The sequence below is a fragment of the Magallana gigas genome, chromosome 4, assembly GCF_963853765.1.
Source record: "Magallana gigas chromosome 4, xbMagGiga1.1, whole genome shotgun sequence".
Lineage (NCBI taxonomy): Eukaryota > Metazoa > Mollusca > Bivalvia > Ostreida > Ostreidae > Magallana > Magallana gigas.
Genome location: NC_088856.1, coordinates 30,472,165 through 30,498,228, shown reverse-complemented (window position 1 = coordinate 30,498,228; position 26,064 = coordinate 30,472,165). Strand labels below are relative to the sequence as shown.

The 26,064-nt window shown below is 33.7% G+C and overlaps 2 protein-coding genes across 10 annotated transcripts in view; one reads left to right on the top strand and one right to left on the bottom strand.

Annotated features, from left to right (window-relative positions):
* LOC105342273 (ubiquitin-like modifier-activating enzyme 1) overlaps positions 1–18,572 on the top strand; it is a 43,077-nt gene extending 24,505 nt beyond the window's left edge. For 3 of the 7 annotated variants that reach the window (XM_066082010.1, XM_066082013.1, XM_066082012.1), the window contains 14 exons: positions 11,008–11,088; positions 11,325–11,480; positions 12,341–12,506; positions 12,796–12,992; positions 13,648–13,761; positions 14,033–14,179; positions 15,068–15,142; positions 15,272–15,461; positions 16,101–16,282; positions 16,662–16,748; positions 17,166–17,270; positions 17,369–17,452; positions 17,659–17,759; positions 18,158–18,570. In XM_066082010.1, coding sequence (XP_065938082.1) covers positions 11,008–11,088; positions 11,325–11,480; positions 12,341–12,506; positions 12,796–12,992; positions 13,648–13,761; positions 14,033–14,179; positions 15,068–15,142; positions 15,272–15,461; positions 16,101–16,282; positions 16,662–16,748; positions 17,166–17,270; positions 17,369–17,452; positions 17,659–17,759; positions 18,158–18,299 — 1,827 coding nt within the window. In that variant the 3' untranslated portion in view covers positions 18,300–18,570. Of the gene's footprint in view, positions 1–11,007; positions 11,089–11,324; positions 11,481–12,340; positions 12,507–12,795; positions 12,993–13,647; positions 13,762–14,032; positions 14,180–15,067; positions 15,143–15,271; positions 15,462–16,100; positions 16,283–16,661; positions 16,749–17,165; positions 17,271–17,368; positions 17,453–17,658; positions 17,760–18,157 lie in introns of all 7 variants that reach the window. The other 4 variants (XM_066082007.1, XM_066082011.1, XM_066082008.1 and 1 more) reach the window with 3 other exon arrangements.
* Positions 18,573–20,449: 1,877 nt separating this feature from the next.
* Positions 20,450–22,955, bottom strand: LOC105330980 (E3 ubiquitin-protein ligase TRIM71-like). 3 transcript variants are annotated; one of them, XM_066082004.1, is made up of 2 exons: positions 22,875–22,955; positions 20,450–22,443 (listed from the first exon to the last, which is right to left on the bottom strand). In XM_066082004.1, the coding sequence occupies exon 2, from the start codon at positions 22,428–22,430 to the stop codon at positions 20,760–20,762; it is 1,671 nt and encodes a 556-aa protein (XP_065938076.1). In that variant the 5' UTR covers positions 22,431–22,443; positions 22,875–22,955; the 3' UTR covers positions 20,450–20,759. The 3 variants fall into 3 exon arrangements, with proteins under 3 accessions (XP_065938076.1, XP_065938077.1, XP_065938078.1); XM_066082005.1 differs by having other exon boundaries at positions 22,866–22,946; XM_066082006.1 differs by having other exon boundaries at positions 22,822–22,942.
* Positions 22,956–26,064: the final 3,109 nt, after the last annotated feature.

Below are 26,064 nucleotides of genomic sequence, written 5' to 3'. Positions count from 1 at the left end.
AACATGTACAACAGCATGCATATTGATTTTTCTATGCAGTTTGAAATCTTACCAATCTCAATTAGCACTTTGCATCACAGTTTTCCAGAGAGAGACCCATTGCAGAAAAAATTCTACAAAATGGATGAAACCCCATCTATTACAAATGGTGAGAAGCAATGCAGAAAACGCTATATGAGAGAATACATGTCAAGAAAGAGAAAGAACGCACAATTTAAAACTGAAGAAAGATGCAAAGATGCTCTTGCCAAAAAATTGAAACGACAAAATCCTGAAGTGTTAGAGAATGAAAGGAAAAAGAACAAAACTGGAAGAAAATTGAAACGGCAATGTATTAATATTCAGGTGAAGGAAAGAGAGATGGACAAAATTGCAAGAAAATTGAAAAGACAATGTATTGATATTAAAGAAAAGGAAAGAGAGATGGACAAAATTGCAAGGAAACTGAAAAGACAAAATCCTGAAGTGTTAAAAAAGGAAAGAACACAAAATACAGCTGGAAGAAAATTTAAAAGACAATGTATCGATGTTAAAGAAAAGGAAAGAATACAAAATACAGCTGGAAGAAAATTGAAACGACAGTGTATTGATGTTCAAGACAAGGAAAGAGAGATGGACAAAATTGCAAGGAAACTGAAAAGACAAAATCCTGAAGTGTTAAAAAAGGAAAGACCACAAAATACAGCTGGAAGAAAATTTAAAAGACAATGTATTGATGTTAAAGAAAAGGAAAGAATACAAAATACAGCTGGAAGAAAATTGAAACGACAGTGTATTGATGTTAAAGAAAAGGAAAGAACACAAAATACAACTGGAAGAAAATTGAAACGACAGTGTATCGATGTTAAAGAAAAGGAAAGAACACAAAATACAGCTGGAAGAAAGATTAAAAGGCAAAGCATTCAAATTCAAGAAAATGAAAGAGAGATTGACAAAATTGCGAGAAAGAAAAAACGACAAAACATTAATGTAAGAAAGAAAGAGAATGAACGAGAGACAAAAGCCAGAAAATTGAAGAGAAAGAACCCAATTGTCCTTGAACAAGAAAGATTGAAAAAGCAAGCTAAACGAAGTATCATTTCATATCATGAAAATGAAAAATTTCATAATAGGGAACAGAAACAGAAAAAGAGAACAGATGTTAAATACTGTAACACAGTAAATGAACGACAAAGACAGCTTAGGTTTGGAGCAGATATAGATGACTGTATCAAAAATTTTCATGAACAGATTAGGCATGGTCCCATTTTTGTATGTTCTTGTTGTCAGCAAACGTGGTTTAAAGAAAGTGTATTAAAAGTGGAGAACACAAAACTGGATGAAAGAATTAAAAACAAATACTTGACTAGTACTCTTTCTGTTCTAGATAAGGAGTGGATTTGCAATACTTGCTATTCATCGTTAAAAGAAAACAAAACTCCAAAGTTGTCTGTTTTTAATGGTATGACATGGCCACAAAAACCAATGGAATTAGATTTGTTTCCTTTAGAGGAAAGGCTTGTGTCTTTGAGAATTCCTTTTATGCAAATTAGAGAGTTACCAAGAGGTGGACAATATTCTGCCAGAGGAAATGTTGTGAATGTCCCAGTTGATATTCAGCCTACAATAAATAGCTTACCTAGGAAATTAGATGAAAATGTCACAATTCCCGTAAAATTGAAGAAAAAATTGTCGTATCAAAAATGTGATTATCATGAAAATGTACGACCCGCAAAAGTACTGATAGCACTGCATTGGCTTATGAACAATAGTGAATTCTACAAGAACGCAAATATCAATGTTGATGACAACTGGTTTCAAGAAATCACAACCTCTGCAAACGAAATTGTTCAAGAATTAGTTCAGACACAGTCAAGAAGGGACCAAAATACTGATTGTCTGGAGTCCGATAATGATGAATTTTGTGAAGTTGATGGAATTGGTAGAGATGGAAATTGTGATACTCTGCTAGATGATGCATCACGAGACATGAATCAGGTCTACACGTTTGCCCCTGGTGAAGGACAACGTCCACTAAGTTTATATCAAGATCAGGCTGCTGAATATTTATCATTTCCTACAATCTTTTGTGGAAGGAAAAGATTAAATGATGAAGAAAGAGAACTGCGTGTTTCATATGCAGACATAGCTAAGTGGGAATTGAGAAGTTTTGATAGACGTGCAGCACAGTCTGTTCCAAACTTGTTTTTTAAGTTGAAAAAAATACAAATGAAGCAAGTTACTGACAAATGCAATTTGGCTTTGAGGAAATGTAAAACTAAGGGAAAAACATTCACAGCAAACGATGTGCAAAATCCTGAACATGTCGATAGTCTTGTTAGACACAATGAGGGTTATTTTATCTTTAGACAGTTACGAAATTCACCTGCATATCTTGAAACTCGGAAAAAAGATGTATTTGCCATGATCAGACAGTTAGGTTTACCAACATGGTTCATGTCTCTGTCTGCTGCTGATACAAGATGGACTGATCTAATCAGAGCACTGGGCATTTTAAACAATGTAAAGGAATATACAAATGAAGAAATTGACAATATGTCATGGTTTCAAAAATCAAAAATGGTACAGAAAGATCCAATTACATGCACCAGATATTTTGACCATAGGTTTCGGGTGTTCCTGAATTCTGTTTTGAAAAGTGACCATCATCCAATCGGCAAAGTGAAAGACTATTTTTATAGAATTGAATTTCAACAGAGAGGATCACCCCATGTCCATATGGTTGTCTGGATTGAAAATGCCCCAAAATATCAAGAAAATGATGAGAAAGAAATTTTGGATTTTGTAGATCATTACTTGAACTGTGAAAAGAATGAAGATGATGACTTTACAGAATTACAAGTACATAAACATTCTCAAACATGCAAAAAGGGAGGAAAAGATGTATGCAGATTTGGCTTTCCACTACCTCCTTTAGAAAAGTCTATGATTCTAGAACCTTTAGATGCTGATGTTGACAAGTACAGGAAAATGTACGATAAAATTCAGAAAAAGTTGAATGATATGTCGAAAAATGGCTGTGATTTATCATACAAGGAACTCCTAGATTCAGTCTTAGAAATATCTGAGGAAGATTACATCAAATGCATTAGGAGTTCATTGAGAGGTCCAAAGGTTTTTCTAAAAAGAAAGCCATGCGATATGAGAGTAAATTCTTACAACAGTGTTGTTCTAGATGCTTGGAAAGCAAACATTGACATGCAATTTATCTTGGATCCATATGCCTGTGCAATGTATATTGTTTCATATATTAGTAAATCTCAAAGAGGAATGAGTGATTTACTGAACAGAGCTGCAAAAGAAGCTAGAGAAGGAAATCTTGACATAAAAAGACAAGTGCGTCATATTGGAAACCATTTTCTCAACAGCGTGGAAGTTGGAGCACAAGAAGCTGCATACTTAGTGTTGCAAATGCCTCTTACAAAAGCATCAAGAGATGTTGTATTTATCAACACAAGTCCCTCTGATGATAGAGTAATTCTCATCAAAACAGATGCTGAATTGGAAAAGTTGACACCAAATTCTACAGATGTTGAATGCAGTAATGTTATTAAAAGATACGCAAAACGACCTAAACAACTTGAAAACTGGTGTTTAGCTGACTATGTATCTCAACTTGATGTAGTGTTTCCAAAAGAAAGTGAAGAAACATTCGATCAAACAGAAATAAATGATGATGAAAATGATGAGTCAGATGTTGACTTTAATGAGAGTGATACACTTGTTACTCTAAAGAATGGCATTATCATCAGACGTCGCAAAGTACCTAGAGTGATTAGATATGTCCGGTTCAATCTCAAAACAGACCCTGAAAATTACTATAGAGAAAAGTTAATGTTGTTTTTGCCCTGGAGAGATGAATCAGTTGATCTGTTGTCTGGAACTGACACTTTTGAAAATTCATTTAGTCTTAGAAAGTCTTTTTTGGCTCAGAAAATCAAGCAATATGAGTTTAATGCTGAAATGCTAGATGCAGCATTACAGATAGCAAATGATGAATTAACAGATGCTTTTGATGAATTAGCACCTAATACTCAGCAAACAGAGGCAGAAGATGAAGCTGAAGGATCTTTTGAATCGGAAAAGTATGTCCAGTTTAACCCAGAGAGACCAGTTGAACAAAGAATATATGATATTGGAGCAGATGTTGGTATCCCATCAAGACAAATTACAGAGGAAAGTTCTGTGAGACTGCCAGAGGATGAATATTTGAAATTGGTGGAAAGTTTAAATGTGAAGCAAAGGGAATTTTTCAATCATGTCGTGCAATGGGTCAAAACGGAAAAAGAGCCGATTTATTCTTTTTTATCTGGAGGTGCTGGTGTTGGCAAATCTGTTTTGATAAGAGCACTTTATCAAGCTTTGCACCGATATCTATGTTCAACTGAAGGTGAAAACCCAGATGATGTTAGAATACTTCTTTGTGCGTACACGGGAAAAGCAGCATATAACATTGGAGGGTCAACCATAGCGTCCGCTTTTCATCAAAAAATTAATCAAAGGCAACAAAGTTTACACTGCGATGAATTGAATACTTTTCGTACCAAATACAGAAATCTGAAATTAATCATAATTGATGAAATATCAATGGTAGGCAATAGGTCTTTGGCTCTGATTGACAGTCGTTTGCAACTTCTTACAGGCATCAAAAAGCCATTTGGTGGTATTAGTATCTTAGCAGTTGGTGATTTTTTTCAACTCAAACCTGTGATGGACAGCTGGATCTTTCAGGATTTAAAATGTAATGCCCAAGCTCTTGCAAGCAATCTTTGGAGGGAACACTTTAGTGTATTTGAATTGGATGAAATAATGAGACAAAAAGATGATATTGAGTTTGCCCAACTGCTTAATCGCCTTCGTTATAATGAATTAACACCAGAAGACAAGAATGTAATTCAGAGATGCATGATAACAGAAACAAATGAAAATTATCCAAACCATGCTCCACATCTCTTTACTCAGAACTCTAAAGTAGATGCATACAACAATCAGTTGATTGAGAGACTTGAAGGAGAAAAGGTCATAGTGAAATCAGTTGATACTGTTATCAAAGATTACTCAAAGGAAGTGAAACAAAAGCTTCTCAGGTCTGTAGTAAATGAGGATGATGTTAGCAAAACTGCCAATTTAATGCAAATATTGATTCTTGCTGTTGAGATGATTTACGATATCTCGGTCAATGTTGATGTCTCTGATGGGCTTACTAATGGGTCATCATGTAAAGTTCAACTGATTGAAAGCAAAATGGAAGGCATATCAAGACCAAGCATAGTTTGGGTCAATTTTTTTGATTCTGCTGTTGGAAAGTCAACTCGCAAAAAATACAAGCATTTGTTTCATGATGGAATAAATGATGACTGGACACCTATTTTTGAAGTTCAGCGGTCTTTTGTATTGAATCATAATACTTTTCAGAGAATTCAGTTTCCATTGCGACCAGCTGCAGGAAAGACAGTTCATAAAGCTCAAGGGTGCACTGTTGATGAAATTGTAATTGACTTGTCTCAAACTAAAATTAGGAAAACTCCACACATTCACTATGTTGCTCTAAGTCGAGTACGGTCAGTAGATAATCTACACATCCTTAACTTCAATGAGCAGGCATTAGCTATGGATGAAAAAGTGCTTGAGGAAATGGAAAGAATGAAAACTGAGGCGCCATTGCAACTTTGTTATGTTCCAATGTATCAAATCAATTCTAATTGTTTTAAAGTTGCTTTCAACAATTGTAGATCACTTCATAAGCACTTTTCACAAGTAAAAAGTGAGCCAAATATTCTAGCGTCAGATGTAGTTGGTTTCTCGGAGACAAGACTATGCAGTGCAGATGAAGACAATTTTCAACTACACAGCTACACAGCAATATTTAATCATGAGGTTTCATGTCACTTGAATAGACGTCCACATCATGGAACAGCACTGTATGTGAAAAATGACTACAAGATAACATATATCTCAAAGTTTAACAATGGCTCCTTGGAGTTCATCACTGCAAATGTACATTTAAGCCAAAGTAGAGATGTACAAGTCATTGTACTTTATAAATACCCATCATGTTCTTTGGAAAATTTCAAGCAACATGTAAACACACATCTTAAGCCTTTGACTGAACACCAGAAGGACTTGGTACTTTTAGGGGATTTCAATTTCGATTTGTTTGCTGGGCATATTGACTTTTTAACATTTTTTGAAAAATGCTTTAAATGTAAACAAATTGTAACAAAGGCTACACATAATACCGGTTCTCAGCTGGACCTGATTTTTACAAACATAGCCCCATATGGAACAGATGTGATTGAAGCATACTGGTCTGATCATAAAATGATATACTGCGCTTTTGAATGAAATAATTGTGTTTTTAAGAGAATGGGGCACCAAAGTAAAAACTCATCAGAGGGAGCTGTGAAAATAATGCCCCCTCCCTCATCCCATTTGTCACCTTTAAAAGGTGACAAATGGTCTTTTAATTAATATATAGGTATTGTAAGACACCAACTATTTGCTTTTGGCAATGTCATAGATTCAGTGGTTGAAGGGGGATGGGGATTAAAATCATTAATTGAGCATTTGATTTGTAACAATTCCACTGTTTTCTGAATGTAGAGAATTTGTTAAATCTGTTCTCAAGTTTTAATTTCTAGCCCAAATTTACACAGATATCATCCACTTCACTGATGTTGTTTTCATCAATTCTACTCCTCCTCCCACCTAAAACATGACTATGCCAATATTTTTAAATTCATATATCATATTGTATTATGTCTATATATAAACATATATTGAACCAAAAAATGCCTATGTCTTCATTCAAAGCTACTGTACAGTGAACATGTGTAAATTTGTGTATATTTCTTCAATATTCTAAGATAATAATTTGCAGACTTGCATCAATAAGAGGAAAGACACTGATTAAAAATACTGAAGTTAAATTTAATCCTTCTCCAAGCCATGAAGGTGCATAAGACCGGTGCTTATACCCACTTTCCAAGGTGCTAAGCAGATTACAGTCACCTACTCCCCATGGATAGAACACCAGTCTATCACAGCTTAACTCCCAGCTTACTGCTCGTACCCAATGTCAGCTGGGTGGACTGAGACAAAGATCGATAAAGAACCTTGTGTAAGAGACAACAAAACATCAAGTGACTACAGCTGATTTTAACCAGCAACCTTTGGGTTACTGGCCTAACGCCAATGACCACTGGCCATGTGCTCCATAAATGAACTACATGCGAGTCAATTGTGAATTGCAGTTCTGGAAGTCATGTAAACAACTTCAATACTGTGCACAAGCCACATTAAAAATTGAACTTTTCCTTCATATTAAAGCAAAACAGAATGTGGCAATATCTGAAGAAGAGAAGAGAAGAGAGTACTAAATAAAAAACTGATTAATCATGCACCTGCACTTATTTGTTCCTAAAAAGAATTGTATACTGATGCTTTATTTATATATTTTTTGTTTTCATAATAACTTGATAGAAGTTAAATTGTACTCATATATTTATACAGTCTATACTAGATTATATATGTCGCATCAAAATTGTTTGCATCTCATATGAATAATTACACCCTATATTCTAGAAAAACTATTTTTCAAATATGTCTTTGAATTTAATATTATTTAATGAATATCTTTATAGCTGTTATCAATGACTTCATTCAATAATATCGTATTATATCAAGCAAAAGTTGGTGTCTTACAATACAATAAATGTATGTGAATCTGTCTTCATTTTTTTAAATTCTTTAATATTTTTTTATATGGACAATACACACACAATATGTACGAATCCTTCATGTGAGTGCATGTTATATGTATATTAAATCATGTTAATACATGTACGATGTTAGTCGAAAATATTGGAGCAAAAAAGAAGACATCTTTTCAGTAATGACAACTTCCTTCTCTTTTTTGATTTGAACTTGTCCTTTATGGATTTCTTATATTACTTAAGGCCAAATCATTTTTATGTAAACTATATAACTACCCAGGTAATATGATTTTTATAATGAAAATTATATATGTTTTACTAATGCAATGTTATTAATTTACTTGAATGCATGTATTTCTCTTATAAATACAAAAGCACCTGTATTTAAAGAAACTTAGCTCCAATTGTTCAAAAATGACAGGTAAGTATAAAGAAAGGAGGTCACTGGCCAGCCTGTAGAGGGCGGTAAACCTGCCTTTTCTAATACATTCATATCTATGGACAGAGTTCATAGTTACAGACAATATGGCATACATGTATAAAGAAAAAAAACAAAAGAAATATTGCATACTGGTTGCTTATTTGATGCAGTGTACTTTTAATGTACACTTTATAGAAAATCTCATTTAAAGAAATTAAAAAATGAGAAATACATTGCATTAAAAGTGAATTTAATTTCAAACAAATATTCATCTAAGTTTTATTCAAATTTTCAAAATCATTCACACACACTCAATGCTTATATACTCTTTTGTAAAAGAAAAATATAGTATTATTTCATATGGTTGTGCATGCATTTATATGCAAATATATAATATGATCGAAACATTATTTGTATCATATAGAACAGAAAAGATGTCTTCATCTTGTATGGTTATTTTGAACTTGTCATAAATGTGACATCAAGTTTATTGTTTTTGATAATGCTCATTTTAAAGTATAAAGTGCATTAAATTATTTTTTACAATTGCTTAAACAATCCCACTCAAATGACAAAATTATCAAAAAACTCGTATTTTCAAATCATTCTTCATCTTCATTATCATTTTCTGTTTCATTACAGTTAAGTATATGACACAAGAATAGTTATGTTACTAGTTTTTGTATAAATTTCTATCGACAAATAATTTTCATTTAATTATGTCTTGTAAATCAATACTGTTCATAACCTTTCTATTTTCGCTTTTTCGGAGAAAGGTTATGAAAAAACAGTGAAACTTCTAAATTAATTTATTTAAACTTTGTGTATATATATGACTAACATAATTATATATCCATGTATATATCTGGTTTTAAATTATGATTTATTGTATTTTCTCATCATTATATTCATTTAATTTAATGTACAATATGCATAACTATAAGACACTGCAGAGAAACTACATGTTTACATTTACAGTATATTTGTAAAATTTGATATAGCTAATGTATTACCAGTAACTAGTTTTTTTAATGTGTGTGCATAAAAATTATTCATGAGGTTCTTTTTATATTACCAGAAATGTTTGTTTCTAAATAAAATTGCTCTCTAAAATAAAATATGTCTCATGTTGATATATACATGTAATACCGGTAATTGTATTCATTGTAGATATGTTAAATCATGCCATTGTGATTGAAACATATTTCATCAGGTTTCTTATTTTTAAGGGTTCACATCAAAGAGAATGTTGCCAATTTTTAAAGCCAATTTAGCCAAAACGCATATGAAAGCTTCTCTGCACATTTCAAATTCTGGGATATATCGAGTCGGCGTATAAATGAAGCTAGATTTTAACAGACACAATTTAGATTACAGATTATCTAATAGGATTTTGCACGTACTTCTTGTCATAACTTAATCTTGGAAATGAAGAAAGGTTGAATGAAATAACACGTACTATCATATGACGTACTGAAGGGCCTGGTGTCTTAATGGTTCTAGTAAGTTTAAGTGGTTAACCACTTTTTATATATAAAACTGGATATGTATTGCATGACCTCTTATATGAAAATCAATTAACTGGAATATTGGCATCCTCTAATTGTGTAGATTCAACTTGTTCAAATTATGACTACAGGTGATAAGGTCGGCCCACAATAAGTGCTAAATTTCAAACTAATATACATTTTAGCAGTTGCATGAAAATTTTATCTTCAAAGAACCATTACTCTTCAAATGTGTGCAACAAAAACCCTGCTGGAATAAACATACCAGTAATGCATTTTAATTTAAATGACACAATTTATTTTCATCCCCACCCCTCTATAAAAAATATTTAATCTTACATAAGAAAATTATGGTACTTAAAATCAAATTTCTCTATTATTTCAAGTATTTTAAGTCAAAATATTTATCAATGTTTGCTCAGGTGAGCGATGTGGCCCATGGGCCTCTTGTTGGGTCAACTGTAGCACTGAAGTGTAAAGCAAACCCTTCATTTAACTTACAATCTTACTGTCTGTAATTCTTGCCTCTTGTATATTCCAAATACACATGTAACATCTAATTTCAGAGTATGCTTCTGATCAGGGTTTACTATTTGTGTCCACTCTGGGTTTACCCTGGTTCCACTGTAGTAAACCCAGAGTAAACCCCGAAAGTAAACCCAGGGTTGAGTTAGGGTTTACAGTACCGATCAGACCCAACCTAACATAAAGTAAACCCCAACTAAACCCTGGGTTTACTTTCTGGGTTTACTCTGGGTTTACTAGAGTGGACCCAGAGTAAACCCCAAGTAAACCCAGAGTGGACACAGAGAGTAAACCCCGATCAGAAGAATACCCTGAAAGCAGACGCTACATGTGTATTCGGAATTTACAAAGGGCAGGAATTACAGGCAGTAGGATGATAAGATATAATACAAGTTTGTTTCACACTTCAGTGCGTATAGTTGACTTCAAAAGCAATTCTCGAGTAAACCCCGAGTAAACCCAAAGTAAACCCCGAGTGGACCCACATTTTCAAAAAGTAAACCCAGGGTTTAGTTGGGGTTTACTCTGGTGTTAGGTTGGGTCTGATCGGTACTGTAGTAATTTTGCAAACCAGTATGTAACTGTCATAACCATAGACCAAATATTACATGTAGTAACTAGTAAATTATAGAGTAACTGTAAAACAGTAACTGGTAATGTAAACCAGTGATTTCTAGCAGTAAGTGTAAACCAGTAAGTTACTGTAAACCATTTAGCACACCAATGGTTCAAAGAAGTTGAACATAGAATAAACAGCTCAAATTGATGCAAAATTGTCACTTTATAAGTATTTATCTATTGTCAGATTTAAAATCAAAACATTTTTTTTGACTTTCAGACCAATAGTCGATATGATGGACAGGTAGCTGTATTTGGGTCAGATTTCCAAGAGAAGATGGGAAACCTCAAATATTTCTTGGTAAGTGCTGTTGATTTCTTTGGAATAACAGATTACAGTAATTGGATGATATGATATAAGTTATTGATATAATGCATACAATGTAAATGTTTATTTACAATTGTTACATCTTTGAGCAATAAGGAAACAGTTTATGATAAGACTGGTAACTTTGTTAAAAGATTTTTACAAATGAACTATTCGAAGTGCATGAATGAAGATATTTGAAGTGTAGTAATGTTAGAATTGTTTTGTAGGTGGGAGCTGGTGCCATTGGATGTGAAATGTTAAAGAACTGGGCCTTGATGGGTCTGTCTGCAGGAGAGAATGGACATATATATGTGACAGACATGGACATCATTGAGAAGTCCAACCTTAACAGACAGTTCCTGTTTAGGCCCTGGGACGTACAGGTCAGTATATATACATGCTCTGAGAGAGAGAGAGAGAGAGAGAGAGAGAGAGAGGGAGATTGTTTACAGTATGAATATAAGCTTAAAAATAAGATATCGTTGGAGTTTCATTTAAGAGGCCCAGGGGCTGACAAATACATTTTTTAAGCACTTGCCCTCGGGCAAGTGGCAAGGCAAAATTTACTTGCCCTACCTCAATATCTACTAGCCCAACCAAATTCTTCATTGTGATTAAAAATAAACAATACACATACCGTACGATGGTTTTGCCCTTCACTTTAAATTTTTCCACTTTTAATACTCAGTACTCTTCATAAAATATATAGTTCTTCCTCTTGGTTTTCTCGAGAGTTTGTTAAAAAATGAACACATAACATGTTGATATTTAGTTGGATTTGTTTTAAAGGTAAAAAAACAAACATTTTATAAACAGTTTTGGATGTTTTGATAATTTCTGTCACCTTAGGTGAATGTCCGAGATAATAGGTCACAAGCGCACACGTCTTCACGGCCATGATTTCACTAAGGCCGCAAAGGTGTTAAAAATAAAGGAAAAAAACCACGTCAAAATCCTATTGTGGTGTATAATTTTAACACCCTTAGATCATGAAGAATTTTCTAGAAAAAAGTGTGTATTATGTTCGGCAAAATACGGTACTTTCATTTTCAGTACATATGCGAAAGTTTAAAAAGTCACTTGCCCACGGGCAAGTCCCTACCGATTTTTTACTTGCCCGATCGGAAAAACCACGGGTGTCGGGCAATCGGATTTTTCAGCCCCTGAGGCCCTTACCAATAGGAGATGTATTACTATTAGATTGCTCATTATACTTTTATTTATCCACGAAATTTTGTTTTAGAAACCTAAATCCTCAACAGCAGCCTGTGCTGCCAAACACATGAATCCCTACATAAACATCACCTCCCAGGAAAACAGGGTGGGGCCCGATACAGAGAACATCTACACTGACGATTTCTTTGAGAAGCTGGATGGTGTGGCTAATGCCCTCGACAATGTGGATGCAAGTGAGTTACTTGTTTTAAATTTTTTTTTCAACAAAATTGTATGCAAAGAACATAAATGGTACGATAATATTTCAGCAAACACCTGGTACTGTAATATTTCAGCAAACACCGTTGATTTAAGAATTTGAAAAAAATTTAGATGATTTAATATTCATGCATCAACAGTACATGTGTATATGAAAAAAATATTAAAATGCTTATGAACATTTAATAAAAACTGCATAATGCATAATTTAGTACAGTATGTTGTATTGAATAATAATCAATATGGGCTTGTTTTATTGCCCAGGATTGTACATGGACAGGAGATGTGTGTATTACAACAAGCCCCTGCTGGAATCAGGGACCCTGGGCACCAAGGGCAACGTACAGGTGGTCATTCCCAAACTGACCGAGTCTTACTCCTCCTCGCAGGACCCTCCCGAGAAATCCATTCCTATCTGTACCCTCAAGAACTTCCCCAACGCCATCGAACACACACTACAGGTAGGGAATTCCTGTAGAGATCCCCAGACCTGTCAAGTTTCTGTTGGAAGTCTAAGGATTGTGTGTAGAGTGCTAAGTTCAAGGTTGAGAGAACTTGATAAAAGGAAAAACCTATAAATATTAGATTTTTTAGAAGAAAAAAAATTTGTTGTGCTAAAATTATGAGAAAATGAGACTAAAAAGGTTATTTTTTATTTTGTAACTTGATGAAGCTCGTCAATGTCATTGAAACTACATTATTTTTGTAATAATTTTTTTTTAAAAGAGTGAATGTTCATGTGTGTATTTACCACAATGCATGTACAAATTTGATATTTTGAAGCATGAAGTTGTGAAAGATCAAAACCTTCTAAACATGCAAAAATCTACAAATTGTTCCGCTGCTAATGAAATGCTATTCAAACAAGGTCTTTCAATTAATTCTGTGAGTCAATTCACAATAACGGTAATTACATATTTTCAATGCAGTGTACATACAGTACTCGCAATGATGATGTCACTCAAGTTGGGAACCACATCAGGATAATATACACCAATATACCAAATTTGGCCAATCTATACTTTTTTCAAAAATTTCCATAGAATATGGCTTAATTGCTGCCCTATTAGTTAAACTCTTAGATATATTAATACTGTATAATTTGTGTTTTTGCAGTGGGCCAGAGACCAGTTTGAGGGACTGTTCATCCAGCCAGTAGAGGGCGCCCTTCAATATGCCACAGATCCTAAATTCCTGGAGAGAACTGCCAAACTCCCAGGCACACAGCCAGTAAGTCAAAACCAGGGGCATTTGTGATTTTCGTCCATTGAACATTAAAATTATCTTCATGTGCACAAGCCAATGTTGCATGAATATGCAAATAATCTCAGTTTCTTCCAACAGAAAATGGGGATACATTGAAGAATTTGTGCCCTTTTTTCTTCCATAAAGGGTATCAATCGCCCTATTCATAATGAAATTTCTCAATGTTGTAATAAATATCCAATATAGTAGTATTTTTTTGTGTGATTAACGTTTGGTTTGCCTTGTGTACATATAGGTGGAGACACTACAAGGAATTAAGAAGGCCATCGTTGACGAGAGACCAACCAGTTTCCAGGACTGCGTGACTTTTGCCAGGAATCTGTTCCAGGAGAACTATAATAACAACATTCGTCAGCTTCTGTTCAACTTCCCTCCTGATCAGGTCTGTGTTGTTGATAGTGATTTATACACAGCTATTTCTTTTTATTGAATTGTCTTTATGCATGTACATGTACACTTATGAAAATCCATTGTCAGCTTATAACCAAATTGCATAACAATCCTTCATAATAAAACTTAGGAAAAATTAGCATAATTGAAGAATGGGAGGGGGACAGAAAAGTTCCTGAAGTTGTCATCTTAAGGTCGGACGACACGTTCCTCGAGAATCTTTTTTGTATCTCCTCGTAATAAAGAGTTCCAATAAAAAAATTTAATTTTATAATTACTTTAAAAACGATCAAAATTTATTAATAATTGGTTATATGTCCAGATGGTCGAGTGGTTAGAACCGTGGACGCTCACTGCCAGAAGCTGGTTCTAAAGGTCGTGAGTTCAGAGCCCCGCCCCGGCGGGGATATAGTTCTATTATAGTGAATTTTGCTGTGCTGTAGATGTATTTATTTTTATATCAGCAATTCAAGTGTATTTTCAAGAAGATTATATAGAAAAATGCATACTCTAGTATTTTGCAGAAATGCCTGGTAAGGTACCCTAATTTTTTGCAAGAAAGCTTGTCAAAGTAGTTGTAAACCATTAACAAATTCCTAGAAAAAGTTATCTAAAATTGAGCAACTTGTCATCTGACCTTAAGGATATGTCATGTGGAAATGGCATTAGAGAGCGTTTGTGTAATCTTGATGTTAATAACAGGAAAGCTTTGTGTGAATTTTAAGAGCTAAAATAAACAAATTAAGTATAGTACATAATGATGTATGGTTATTTTATTTATTATCAAATCCTCTACAAACTTAATAGAATAGTGTTAAGAGTTTTGTCATAAATAATAGAAAGGTAGAATAACTTGTGTTTGGTTGATTTTTTTGATCAGGTCACAAGTTCCGGAGCTCCATTTTGGTCTGGTCCAAAAAGATGTCCGCATCCACTGGAGTTTGATGTAAATAATGTAAGTTCAGTCTGTGATCTTCCTCTAACTATTATTTTGTATCTGAATTGAATTGTCAGTAATGTTTACCCTGCAATTCGATTCTCTGCAGGAAATAATCTTTGTCTTATTTTGTCCTCTTTATTGCAGACCACCCATTTCGACTATGTTATGTCTGTAGCTAATCTCAGGGCTCAAATGTATGGCATCAAACAAGTTCGGGATCCAAAGGCTATCTGTGATATGGTGTCAAAGGTCAAAGTGCCCGAGTTTAAACCTAGGTCAGGGATAAAGATTGAAGTGACTGATGCTGAAATGGAAAGAAACCAAGGAAACCTAGGTTTGTTGACAAAATCTGTTGTGTGTGTTGCAAACTCCTTATGATAGATAAGGGATTTTTTTTATATTTTTTCCCCACGTTTACACGAACATGCCTGTATTTTGGGAATTTAAAGAAAAAAGATATTGCTTAAAATGATTTGATCTATTGTTTCTATGATGAAATAGATTTATTTCAGTCATTTTAACCCAAATACAGTAAAACACAGTTATAGCGAACACACTTATAATGAATTGAGACACAGCGAAGTGATTTTCACTCCCCGCGACTATATTACATGTTGTTAACTTGATGGATATGTTGAATTACGCTTATAACGAAGCAAAATCGCCCGTCCCTTGTGCTTTGTTATAACTGTGTTTTACTGTACATAAAGGACAACATCTTTTCACATGTATGCCCCCAGAGATGTAAGAAAAGGGTGTATTTTTTTAAATCTCCTCTTTGCATGCTTTTGAAAAAAAACCCAACAAACCAGGTCTTAAATTGAACATCAAGGTCAAAGATGAATGGTCGAATTTAAGATCATTCATCTAGTTAATGGTCAAAATTTTCACATTTGCTTACTATAGAAGGGATACTTTTTCATGAATTTTAAAGAGGCTTGGAGAAATTGTATAATTAATTTTCCAAATGTAGATGTTGATGCTGTGGAAAATCTACAAAAGGACTTACCCCCTGTGGAGAAAGTAAAGGCCATGAAATTAGTTCCTATCGAGTTTGAGAAAGATGATGATACTAATTTCCACATGGACTTTATCGTGGCGGCTTCCAATTTGAGAGCCGAGAACTATGACATTCCACCAGCAGATCGACACAAGGTATGCTGAGGGGAATTAATGGATTATAAGTAGATATGGTTGATTTATACGTGTATATATACACACAGTTAATGCAAAGTGTACATGTTAGTCAGTTCTTTAGATACTTGACATTAATGAAATGTCTGAAGCATATATAAGAATCCAACTGTATGTGACAAATGTATTAAGTCTATATATACATGTACATATCATTAGGCTGTTTTGATTGGGTCTTGGTGTGGATTTTGGGGTTGGACCGATCTTAAGATTTTTATATACCACGTACTAAAGAAAGATATATGCTGTTTATCAAATGATCAAGAATGATATGTACAATAGCCTAATTTCTAAAACAAAATGTAAAGAAAACTAATTTGTTTTTCATTCAATGTTTCAGAGTAAGTTGATTGCTGGAAAGATCATCCCAGCCATTGCTACCACCACAGCACTCATCACAGGCCTAGTGGCTGTAGAACTCATCAAGGTATATCTGGTCGTGAAGGGATCATAGCCACTTGTGCTTTGAGTGCGATTATGTTTAATGGCATAAATTGTTCATGTACCTGGTTATTTTGATTGAGCTATGTTAGCTAGGGAAAGGTTTGTGTCATTTTCCTAGGGAACACAATTTCAAGGATATTCATGCTCAGATCTGGAGGGAGACTAAATATAAGATATAAACATTGGATCCCCCATCCCTTGTATAAAAAAAGGGGGGGGGGGCTTTAAATTTTGAGCATCTTTTATTGGGGGGGGGGGGGGGTGTAGATTCGCCCTCTCCCCTGGAAAAAATCCTGGATCCACTCCTGGTCAAAAATATTTCGGCATGCATATGTTGTAAAACTTGTCATTCGATGTATGGTTATTACCACTTTTACAATATTAAAGTTCTCTTTTACAGCTTGTACAAGGACATAATAAATTAGAAAGCTACAAGAATGGATTTGTAAATCTGGCCTTGCCCTTCTTTGCTTTCTCAGAACCAATAGCAGCACCCAAGAACAAGGTAATGAATTCAATCAGAACTTTAAAAACTGTGATATGCCTCTGTGTGCTCTTTCTCAAATACTTGTGTATGTATATGTTTGTACTTTATTATTTTAGTATTATGACACTTACTTCACATTATGGGACCGATTTGAAGTTCAAGGAGAGATGACGCTACAGGAATTTTTAGATTATTTCCAGGTAACTAGTCTGTTATTACTTATTAGATAAATGTATGAACCCATGATTGTCTGTCAAAGCTGGAATTGATTCCATATATCCAAAAATGAGTGTTCTTTAAACATTTTGTTGGCTGTCAATAGATAGTATTGGACTTTGTGACTCTGTGTCAGATACTTTGATGTCACCTTGATAATTAAATGTATGATGTCTGTATACCTTTGTAGAAAGAATACAAGCTGGAGATCACCATGTTATCACAGGGCGTGTCCATGTTGTATTCATTCTTCATGCCCCCCGCCAAACGACAGGAGCGACTGGGACTACCGTAAGTTAATCATGTTTTTGTGTTCTGAATTATTCAGGTCTTGGAAGAGTAAAAGCATTCATGGCAGAATGTCAACTAGACAAAAATATTCTCAAGACAAAAATAATGAACTCGTAGAGATTTCGGTTAAACTGGATGTTTATAGCTCAGAGTAGATGGGGGTACATGTATTCTTGTATCAAGACTAGTTTAAGAAATTTTGTTTAGAAATCTGAAATATTTTAACAAGCATTCAATTCATTAATTCATTATACTACAGTTCTCGGCTTGTGTCAGAAGAATCAATTGACATGCAATAATATCTCAAGCAATGGTAGAAATATCGCCTTTATTTTTTCTTCATATATGTACATTTTTATGTATTCTTATTTTTATCAAAATGATGTATTGAATTGCAGATTATCAGAAGTAGTTAAAAGAGTCTCCAAGAAGAAGATTCCTAGTCACGTAAAAGCTTTAGTGCTGGAGCTGTGCTGTAACGATACGGAGGGAGAGGATGTAGAAGTTCCGTACGTTAAATACAATCTACCACAGTCGTAATGTACACACTGCCCTAGAGACCGCAATAGGTACCCCCACGAGTGGTGACCACACACTGGACATTCTCATATTGAGAGACTTATCAACAAACAAACAGTCGGACAAACGGATGACTGATGCACAGTCAGTGAAGTGCAATGAACATAATTACAAAGATTTTTCTTCTTTTTGACTGTTGTATATTTGTATTTCTCAGTGATGTAATATTAACTTGTGGACGTAAAGGAAAACAAACAATAATTTGATTGTTTTACTATAGTATTCTCTGTAAACAGACAGGTTTGGTAGTGTGCATAATAATTTATTCTGTCTTTATGAAACTTAAAAAAAAATAAATAAATAGAATCATAAAAGTTTAACAAGTTGTTGTTTATTTTCTTAAAAGACTTCGTTTTCAACGAGTATTCTAATTTGGACTGTGAATCTTACCATTAATTAAAGGGTGGATTGGGGTTTTTAGCTGACATTAACTTAAAGTTCAAATGAGAATTTCTGCATGCATGATCACCTATTATCCGCCCATCCATCCATAAACTTTTCACATTTACGTCTTCTTTAGAACCACAGGGCTAAATTTAACTAAACTTAGTACAAAGCATCTTTATGGGAAGGGAATTCTAAATTTTTGAAATAAAGCACGGAACGATTTTTAAAAGGGAGATAATTACAAAACAGTGAAAATAAGGAGTGCGTCTTAAAAATGTTTAAATTTGTTCACAATAACTTCAATGCTCAATAACTATGACTCTGGACCAATACTGCAGCCTGAAGAGGGTTCAAAATTCAATATGGAAAAACATGAGGAAGGTGTTCAAAATTTGTTTCAAGAACTACAATGCTACAATTTGTGAAATTACTATGCGTGCATCCTAAGACAGTGTAGATTCTATATTGTTAAAATTGTGACCCCCGGACCAATACTGGGCCCCCTGATGGATACAAAGTTTAAAATAGAAATATATAGGGAAAATCTTTTTCTAAAAAAATACAATGCTACGTTTTGTTATTTATATACTATGTATAAGAGTCATTTTCAAAATTTGTCCAAATTTATGTTATCTCGGGATTTCTGGTAAATATTGCAATAAAAATAGTACTTTTTTGAGCTAGGGTATTTAACAACAATCAAGAAATGAGAAAAGACATGAAAGTGTGATTAAAAATTGATGTATATACCGAAAATAAGACCTTCCACATTACTAAGAGGTGAAAAATTGCTTGTGATTTCGCCAAACGTATGCATTCAACTGTTATTATTGATGCAGTAGATATAATTGGCAGTGCAAAAACACATTTGATGGTTTGTTTGTGTTAAATGCTGTCTAGAAACATTTAAAAATGTATATGCATCTTCATATCCTCATATTAAAGTCACAGTGACTTTCTCTCTTTTTTGTAGTCATTTATACCAAGGTAGTTCTGTTTACAATTTTGTTATCTGTGATATGCCGAGGCCTATGATAAGATTGCTCAGTTGATGCATCTTAGATCTTGGGGTATGATGTCAAAAAAATATGCTTCTTTTTAAGTTTTGTTTAACATATTGTCCAAAATATACTTTCAGAGAGACAGTAAAAATAGAATGCAGAATTTATAATATGAATGATCGGAACATTTCTAATGGTTTTCTTTTTTGAATGAGTTTACTATGATACCCACTGATTAAAAAATGATTTCAGTATCATAATGATACCTACTGCAATATTAAATATATATATATATATATATATATATATATATATATATATATATATATATATATATATATATATATATATATATATATATATATATATATATATATAAGTTGAATTACATAAAAACAATTTCCTATGACCAGTTGATACAATAAAACAGGTGCCCCAAATTACATAACCTCTGCTAGAAACATACAAAGCAATGTAAACAGCTGTTAAAGACAGTTATATGTGTTTCAGGAATGTTCTATTTATACTGATAAATGGTCCATGTCAATCTAAGACCTTAAAATATTTTTTATTTATATTTTATAAATTATTAATATATCAAGATGATATATCACTTTTACATACATGTATGCACATGTAATACATATACTAGTATATTGTTTGTATAGGACTGAGCAACATGCGAAATCTACTTCTATCTTGGTAATTGACATGACACTGATGATCATGACACTTGTCAATTTATTTGATAAGGTACAACAGCTGTATGTAACATGCAAACAATGCTCAAATGCTACTTTCTTTAAATAACGTAATTAACTTAGAGATATTTTTTTTTAAATAAAATGAATAATATAATGGAAGGATAGAATTTATTTAAACTTTGCTTTCCTTATACTGATAGATTTATCAGTATAAGAAAAGCAAAGTTTAAATCTATTTCGTAGAAAATGCTAACAATGAAATTCAATATACATGTCAGAAAAAGGCCATTTTTGTTAGATTTTCATCACATTTTTATAATTGATGATGTCTACTTTAGATATTTGATTTTCTTTACATTCCCTTTGTAAAACTCACACACAAACAGATTGTCAGTATTGTCAACACATAAACCATAAGGATCTTTCAGATCACAGTTATCAATGTAACGGAGAAACTGTCCATTCTGATCCAGAATGTGGATACAATGGTTGTCACCGTCTGCTGTCAGGATACGACTCTGACTGTCTGTTGTGATACCCGAGGGTTTAAATGGTTTGTTCTTGGTAGCTGAGGGATGACCGGTGTATCTCCATCTGAGTTTCCCGTCCTGATTTACCACCACTACTACACCAGCCTCCCAGTCAGTTACACAGATGTCATGGTTTCTGTTCTCTGTGATGTATTTATCATAATCATTCCCTGAGTACAGAGGTTTACCATCATCATCAAACTGAATTGTTTGTTTCTCTGTAGATCCCGAGTAACGGACAACTTTGGATTGAGTATCATCATCAATGAACATGGTAACCAGGAGATCACCAGTAGAGGTGACACACAGGTTATAAGGAGTCCACTCCTCTGGTGATGTGATCAACTCTTCTATCTGTCCATTCTTTACTATGTTCACTGTCCCATCCGTCCCATCACAGTACAGTAGATTACCATCACTGTCTACAGCTATATCATTAGGCCATTCCTCTGGTTTTATTGTAAATGTCCGTACGAGTGAACCTTTAATGTTTAAGCATTTGATATCATTGGTTTCTCCACTCGTCCAAATCCTGTCCTCATTCAGACAGGTAACATTCGATAGTTTTTCATGCCCAGTCTTTATTGTGGTAACAAGCTCTGGTTCATCCAGTAGTTCTCTAACTGAAGTTTTGGGTTGGTTTAGTGACAAAACATTTTCTTCTGTAGCAGTAGATAATGGGGTGATCTGTCCAAACAAACTATACAGCTTCTCACAGTCTATAGGTTTTGGAATGAATGTTGGCAGTGATACCTTAACCTTGGGTGGAAGCTTGCTGAACTCTCTGATCTTAGAGCTGTATTCAATGGTTGAAGATACTTCAGTGGATTTCTCGATTTTTCTTATGGTCTGTAAGGCTTCTTTTATGAGAGACTGTATTTGTTTGATTTCATTCAAGTGTTTCTGTAAAATGTCTCTGTGTTTCTCTTTTATCTCGCTAATTTCAGTTTTCATTTTGTTGATGATGATGTCGATTTCTCTGTGCCATTGCTCCCCTTGTTTGGACATTGTTGTTGTAAGTTTCTCATATCCTCCATCCAGGTTGGCAAGCTGATTTTCTAAGTCGCGTGAAATTTCTTCATATGTAGGGGAAATATGATTTTCGAACTCTTGTATATCTTTTTTTATATTGTCTTTCTTTGTCTTGAAAACTTCTGTAACTTCTACAAAGTTATGTCCTTTGTGCTGTTTAGATGCAGTACAGGAAGAACAAACAAAAATGTTTCCGCAATCCTCACACTGAAAATCACAATTCTTGTGTGGATGTATTTCACATGTTGGATAAATGAGGGTTGATCTTCGTTCCTTGAAAGGGACTATTTTATGTTTGTCGTATCCATCTGAGATGTGTTTGCCTATACATGGCGTGCAGAGGTTGAAATGACAAAAGTCACAGTAGCTGTGTACGTTGGCGGTCTCACAAAGGTCACATCGGGGTATATCCTGCCCGGCACTGGAATGAGGATCCATGGTTGTTCAATCTCTAAAAAGATAAATACTTATATTATTTATGTTTAGTTATAAAAAGAAAAGGGTTTTTATGTTTTCTTAATTCTCAGAGTCACAGTGAAGAACTGATTTTGTATGTAACATTATTTCAATGTAGATTTCTCTATAAAATTCAGATAAATGACTAAAATAACCCCCACCCCCTCTGAATATTTTTTCAGCTGGAAATTATTCGACAGTTTTCAAAACTTTATAAATCATTTAAAAATTACTCAAACTGATATTTCTATACCTATTTAAGGGAGTTGAATATACAGAACATTTAGATTTAAAACGAAAGTAGCTTTTTAATTTTAATATTTCTAACGTTATTCATAATTTCAGATCTAATTAGAATAAAATGTTTAATCACCATGGCTTGCAATCTGATTTTTGTCAAGTGATAAGAAATCAAACCTTGTTTACCAAAAATCACATATTCTTTAACTGTCTGATAACATGGCTGATCTTGCTCTGAACGTAACCACCTGATTAGAAATTTAGAAAAAGAATACAAGAGTTACTCCCCGTTCATCGCTTTCGATGTTGCCTGGCTGAAGTCTGCATATTTTTTCCTTGAGTAAAGTTTAATTTTAGAAGAAGAAAAAAAAATCTTGACAACCAAAAAAGGGGTGGGGGAGGTTACTTTGCAAAATCCTGAAAATCGTATATTTCTAGGGGTAATGTCTGTTTTGGATTTCTGTTTTGATGTGTTTTGATTTGTTTTAGACTGTTTCTTTGATAGTTTATTTAACCAATAAAATGCTTTCTTTGGTGATTCATTCGGGATATGAAAGTAGCGACATTACAGGAAAAATACATAACCCGCATTAAAAAAATCTTTGATGATTCTGTTCCAGTAAAAAAGATACATCTCTAACTAGAGCAGAGCTCGTGGCAAAGCCACGAGTAGGTCTTCCGTTGTTGCTGCGAGTTGGAAATATATGATATGGTGTCAAACGATTTTATTTATATTCAAAATATTTTTTGCTTGTAAAGTGTGCTGAAAGCTACGGCAGTTTTAACACTGTAATGCACACAGGGTACTCAAAGATTAAAATGACGAGTTTTATTATGACGTCACAAACGTTGAACGCTGTTAACTGCAACGTCACAAGCGAAAATCAAAGTTCACACTTGCAGCTGTTACTGTGGCTCTTCAATTAATATGAACTAACCCTTAGTCTCGTTCAACCAGACGCTCGGCTGTCTCCGTAAATCTCCGACGAGCAGCTCGTCGGAGATTTACGGAGACAGCCGAGCGTCTGGTTGAACGAGACTAACTAACCCTTAGAATAAGATAGGAATTTTAAGGTATAAATCACATTTGCAGACAAGGCATGAAGTTGAAATAATGTAAATATAAGCATTAAATCATGATTTTTTAAAGTATACAGTCTCATAACTGCAGCAATGTTTGCATACAAATTTTCATAATGCGCTAACGCGAGTTACTCAATTTGTATGCACACACCGCTGCAATTATAAGACTATATACTTCAAAAAATCATGGCTCAATGCTATAGTAATGACTAAACTTTCAGTTCTGCTTTTGTTTTAAAAACGTGTTTTATTTGAAAGCCTGTATATAAAACGTGTTTTGAAAAAGTAAGAAAGAAAATGTGTTAGGAAAACTATTTGTCGAAAACAGTTTATGTAATCGTTTCAAACATGTTTAAAAAATGAGATGTTTAATGGCGAGTTAAATTTTCAAAGGTTAGCAAGCATTGTTATAAACAGTATGTACTCATGATTCATGTCAGGAATTGTATTTTTTTTTTTCGAACCCGCCTACTAAACACTTAACCTTTTCTCTAAGATAACTTCTATATTTGAATCTTTCAAATTTTTTTTAAGACTGCATGTATGTGAAAGTTTAGAACTGTTGCGCGCTGACAAAATTTACAGACCCTGAAACATACTACTACACCAAAAAGCTGCAAATTACGTGCGAGAAACGTTTCGAGTAAACCGTTTAGCGTTTCGTGTGAATCGTGAAGCACTTCATGTAAACCGTTTAGCGTTTCGGGCAAAGCGTGCAGGGTTTCGGGCAAATCGTGAAAATCGTTTCGAGCAAAGCGTGCAAGAACCATGTAAAACGTTCATCAGATTTCATTCGGAACTCTCTGACAATTTAATTGTTTCAAAATGGCGCCCGTGTTTTGCATTACTTTAAACTGTTTGTGATTGGCAAAACTCTTTTGTAGGTATTTTTATTAAAAAAATATATAAGAAATGATATACTTATCTTTTTACAAAATTGAATTAATTTTTAACAAACAAAAGAAATGTATATGTATTGAAATACGACTAGTTACAGACTATATGTATATATAACGTTTTTATACGATGTTTGTACTGGTACAATATTAAAATTCGCTATACATAAAAAATATTAAATACAGTAAGCAAAACATGATTTCTATTGGAACAAACCTAAATCAACTTTAACTTACACGATCGTTTTGATAAGCATGTATTTTTTTAAAATTAATTTACATCGATAACTCTTACTGAGATCATTCGGCTGTGTAAAAGCAGCACACATAACCTCTGACATCGGGTGAGACCTGCACCTGGCTGAACCTGTCAATCAAACTCTGTGTATTTGTTTTCATTGGATGGTCAAGCGTCTCTTTTTTTGGAGTCTTGGTAAAATGGGTAGGCAAACCCGGGCCGGGGCAAAATAAAAACCGGGGCAGATCGATATTTTTCAATTTTCTTTGTTAATACTCAACCAATCTCATTGAAATTTTCAGGACATGTCAACAATTAGTATAAGTATATTCGCTGTGAATATTTCTGCAAAACAATGTATATTAAGAAATTTATCGACGATTATTGATTTTCAAGTTGGTAAAATGGGTAGGCAAACCCGGGTCGACATTTTACGGTTTTGTGGACTTATTTAAGAAAAAAACTGAACATTTCACGTTTAATTCCGGTAAACCATATAAAATACTTATAAAAAATAGTCATTTATTGAACGGAAAGTAAAAATTCTTCAATAAATAACAGTTTTTAAGAAAAACCGGGTCACTAAAACCGGATCCGATCACCCGGGACAAACTTAAAAATTCCGAAATTAATTATGAGGATGTTAGCTATCACAAATATTGTGACATTGCTCAGCTCTTACCACAAGGAGGTAACCTCATTAGAGTCTAATTTATTAAATTGAAAAGGTAAGTAATGTTTAATTGGTGTTACACATTAATTTTAACCTTTAATAAATATTTAAAGAAAATATTAAGAGCACTATTTTTTTCTTCTTAAAATTTGTATTTTGTAAATTGTAACGTTATATAGCACTTATTATTTAAAAGAGCTGTGATAATATGAACGAATAAGCATGCTGGTTTTACTTTTTTTGTTTTGTTTTTTGTTTTTTTTCGTTTATTTTGTAAGCAAGACTTAGTACTGTTCTTATCGTGATAACCACGACGCCCTATATCCATTGCTTTGCATCACTCTTAGCTAATTATCATAATGAGATGAATCAGTAGTTAATTGTTCAAGCAGTTTACATTTGGGCTTGTGTGTGATTAATAAAATGATATTAAAGCTAGGCACAGTATCTATGATCTTTATTACAAAGTAACATTAATAAAACATA

Excerpts from the sequence above, each read along its gene's own strand:
- LOC105330980 (XM_066082004.1), bottom strand. The coding sequence starts at position 22,430 with ATGGATCCTCATTCCAGTGCCGGGCAGGATATACCCCGATGTGACCTT.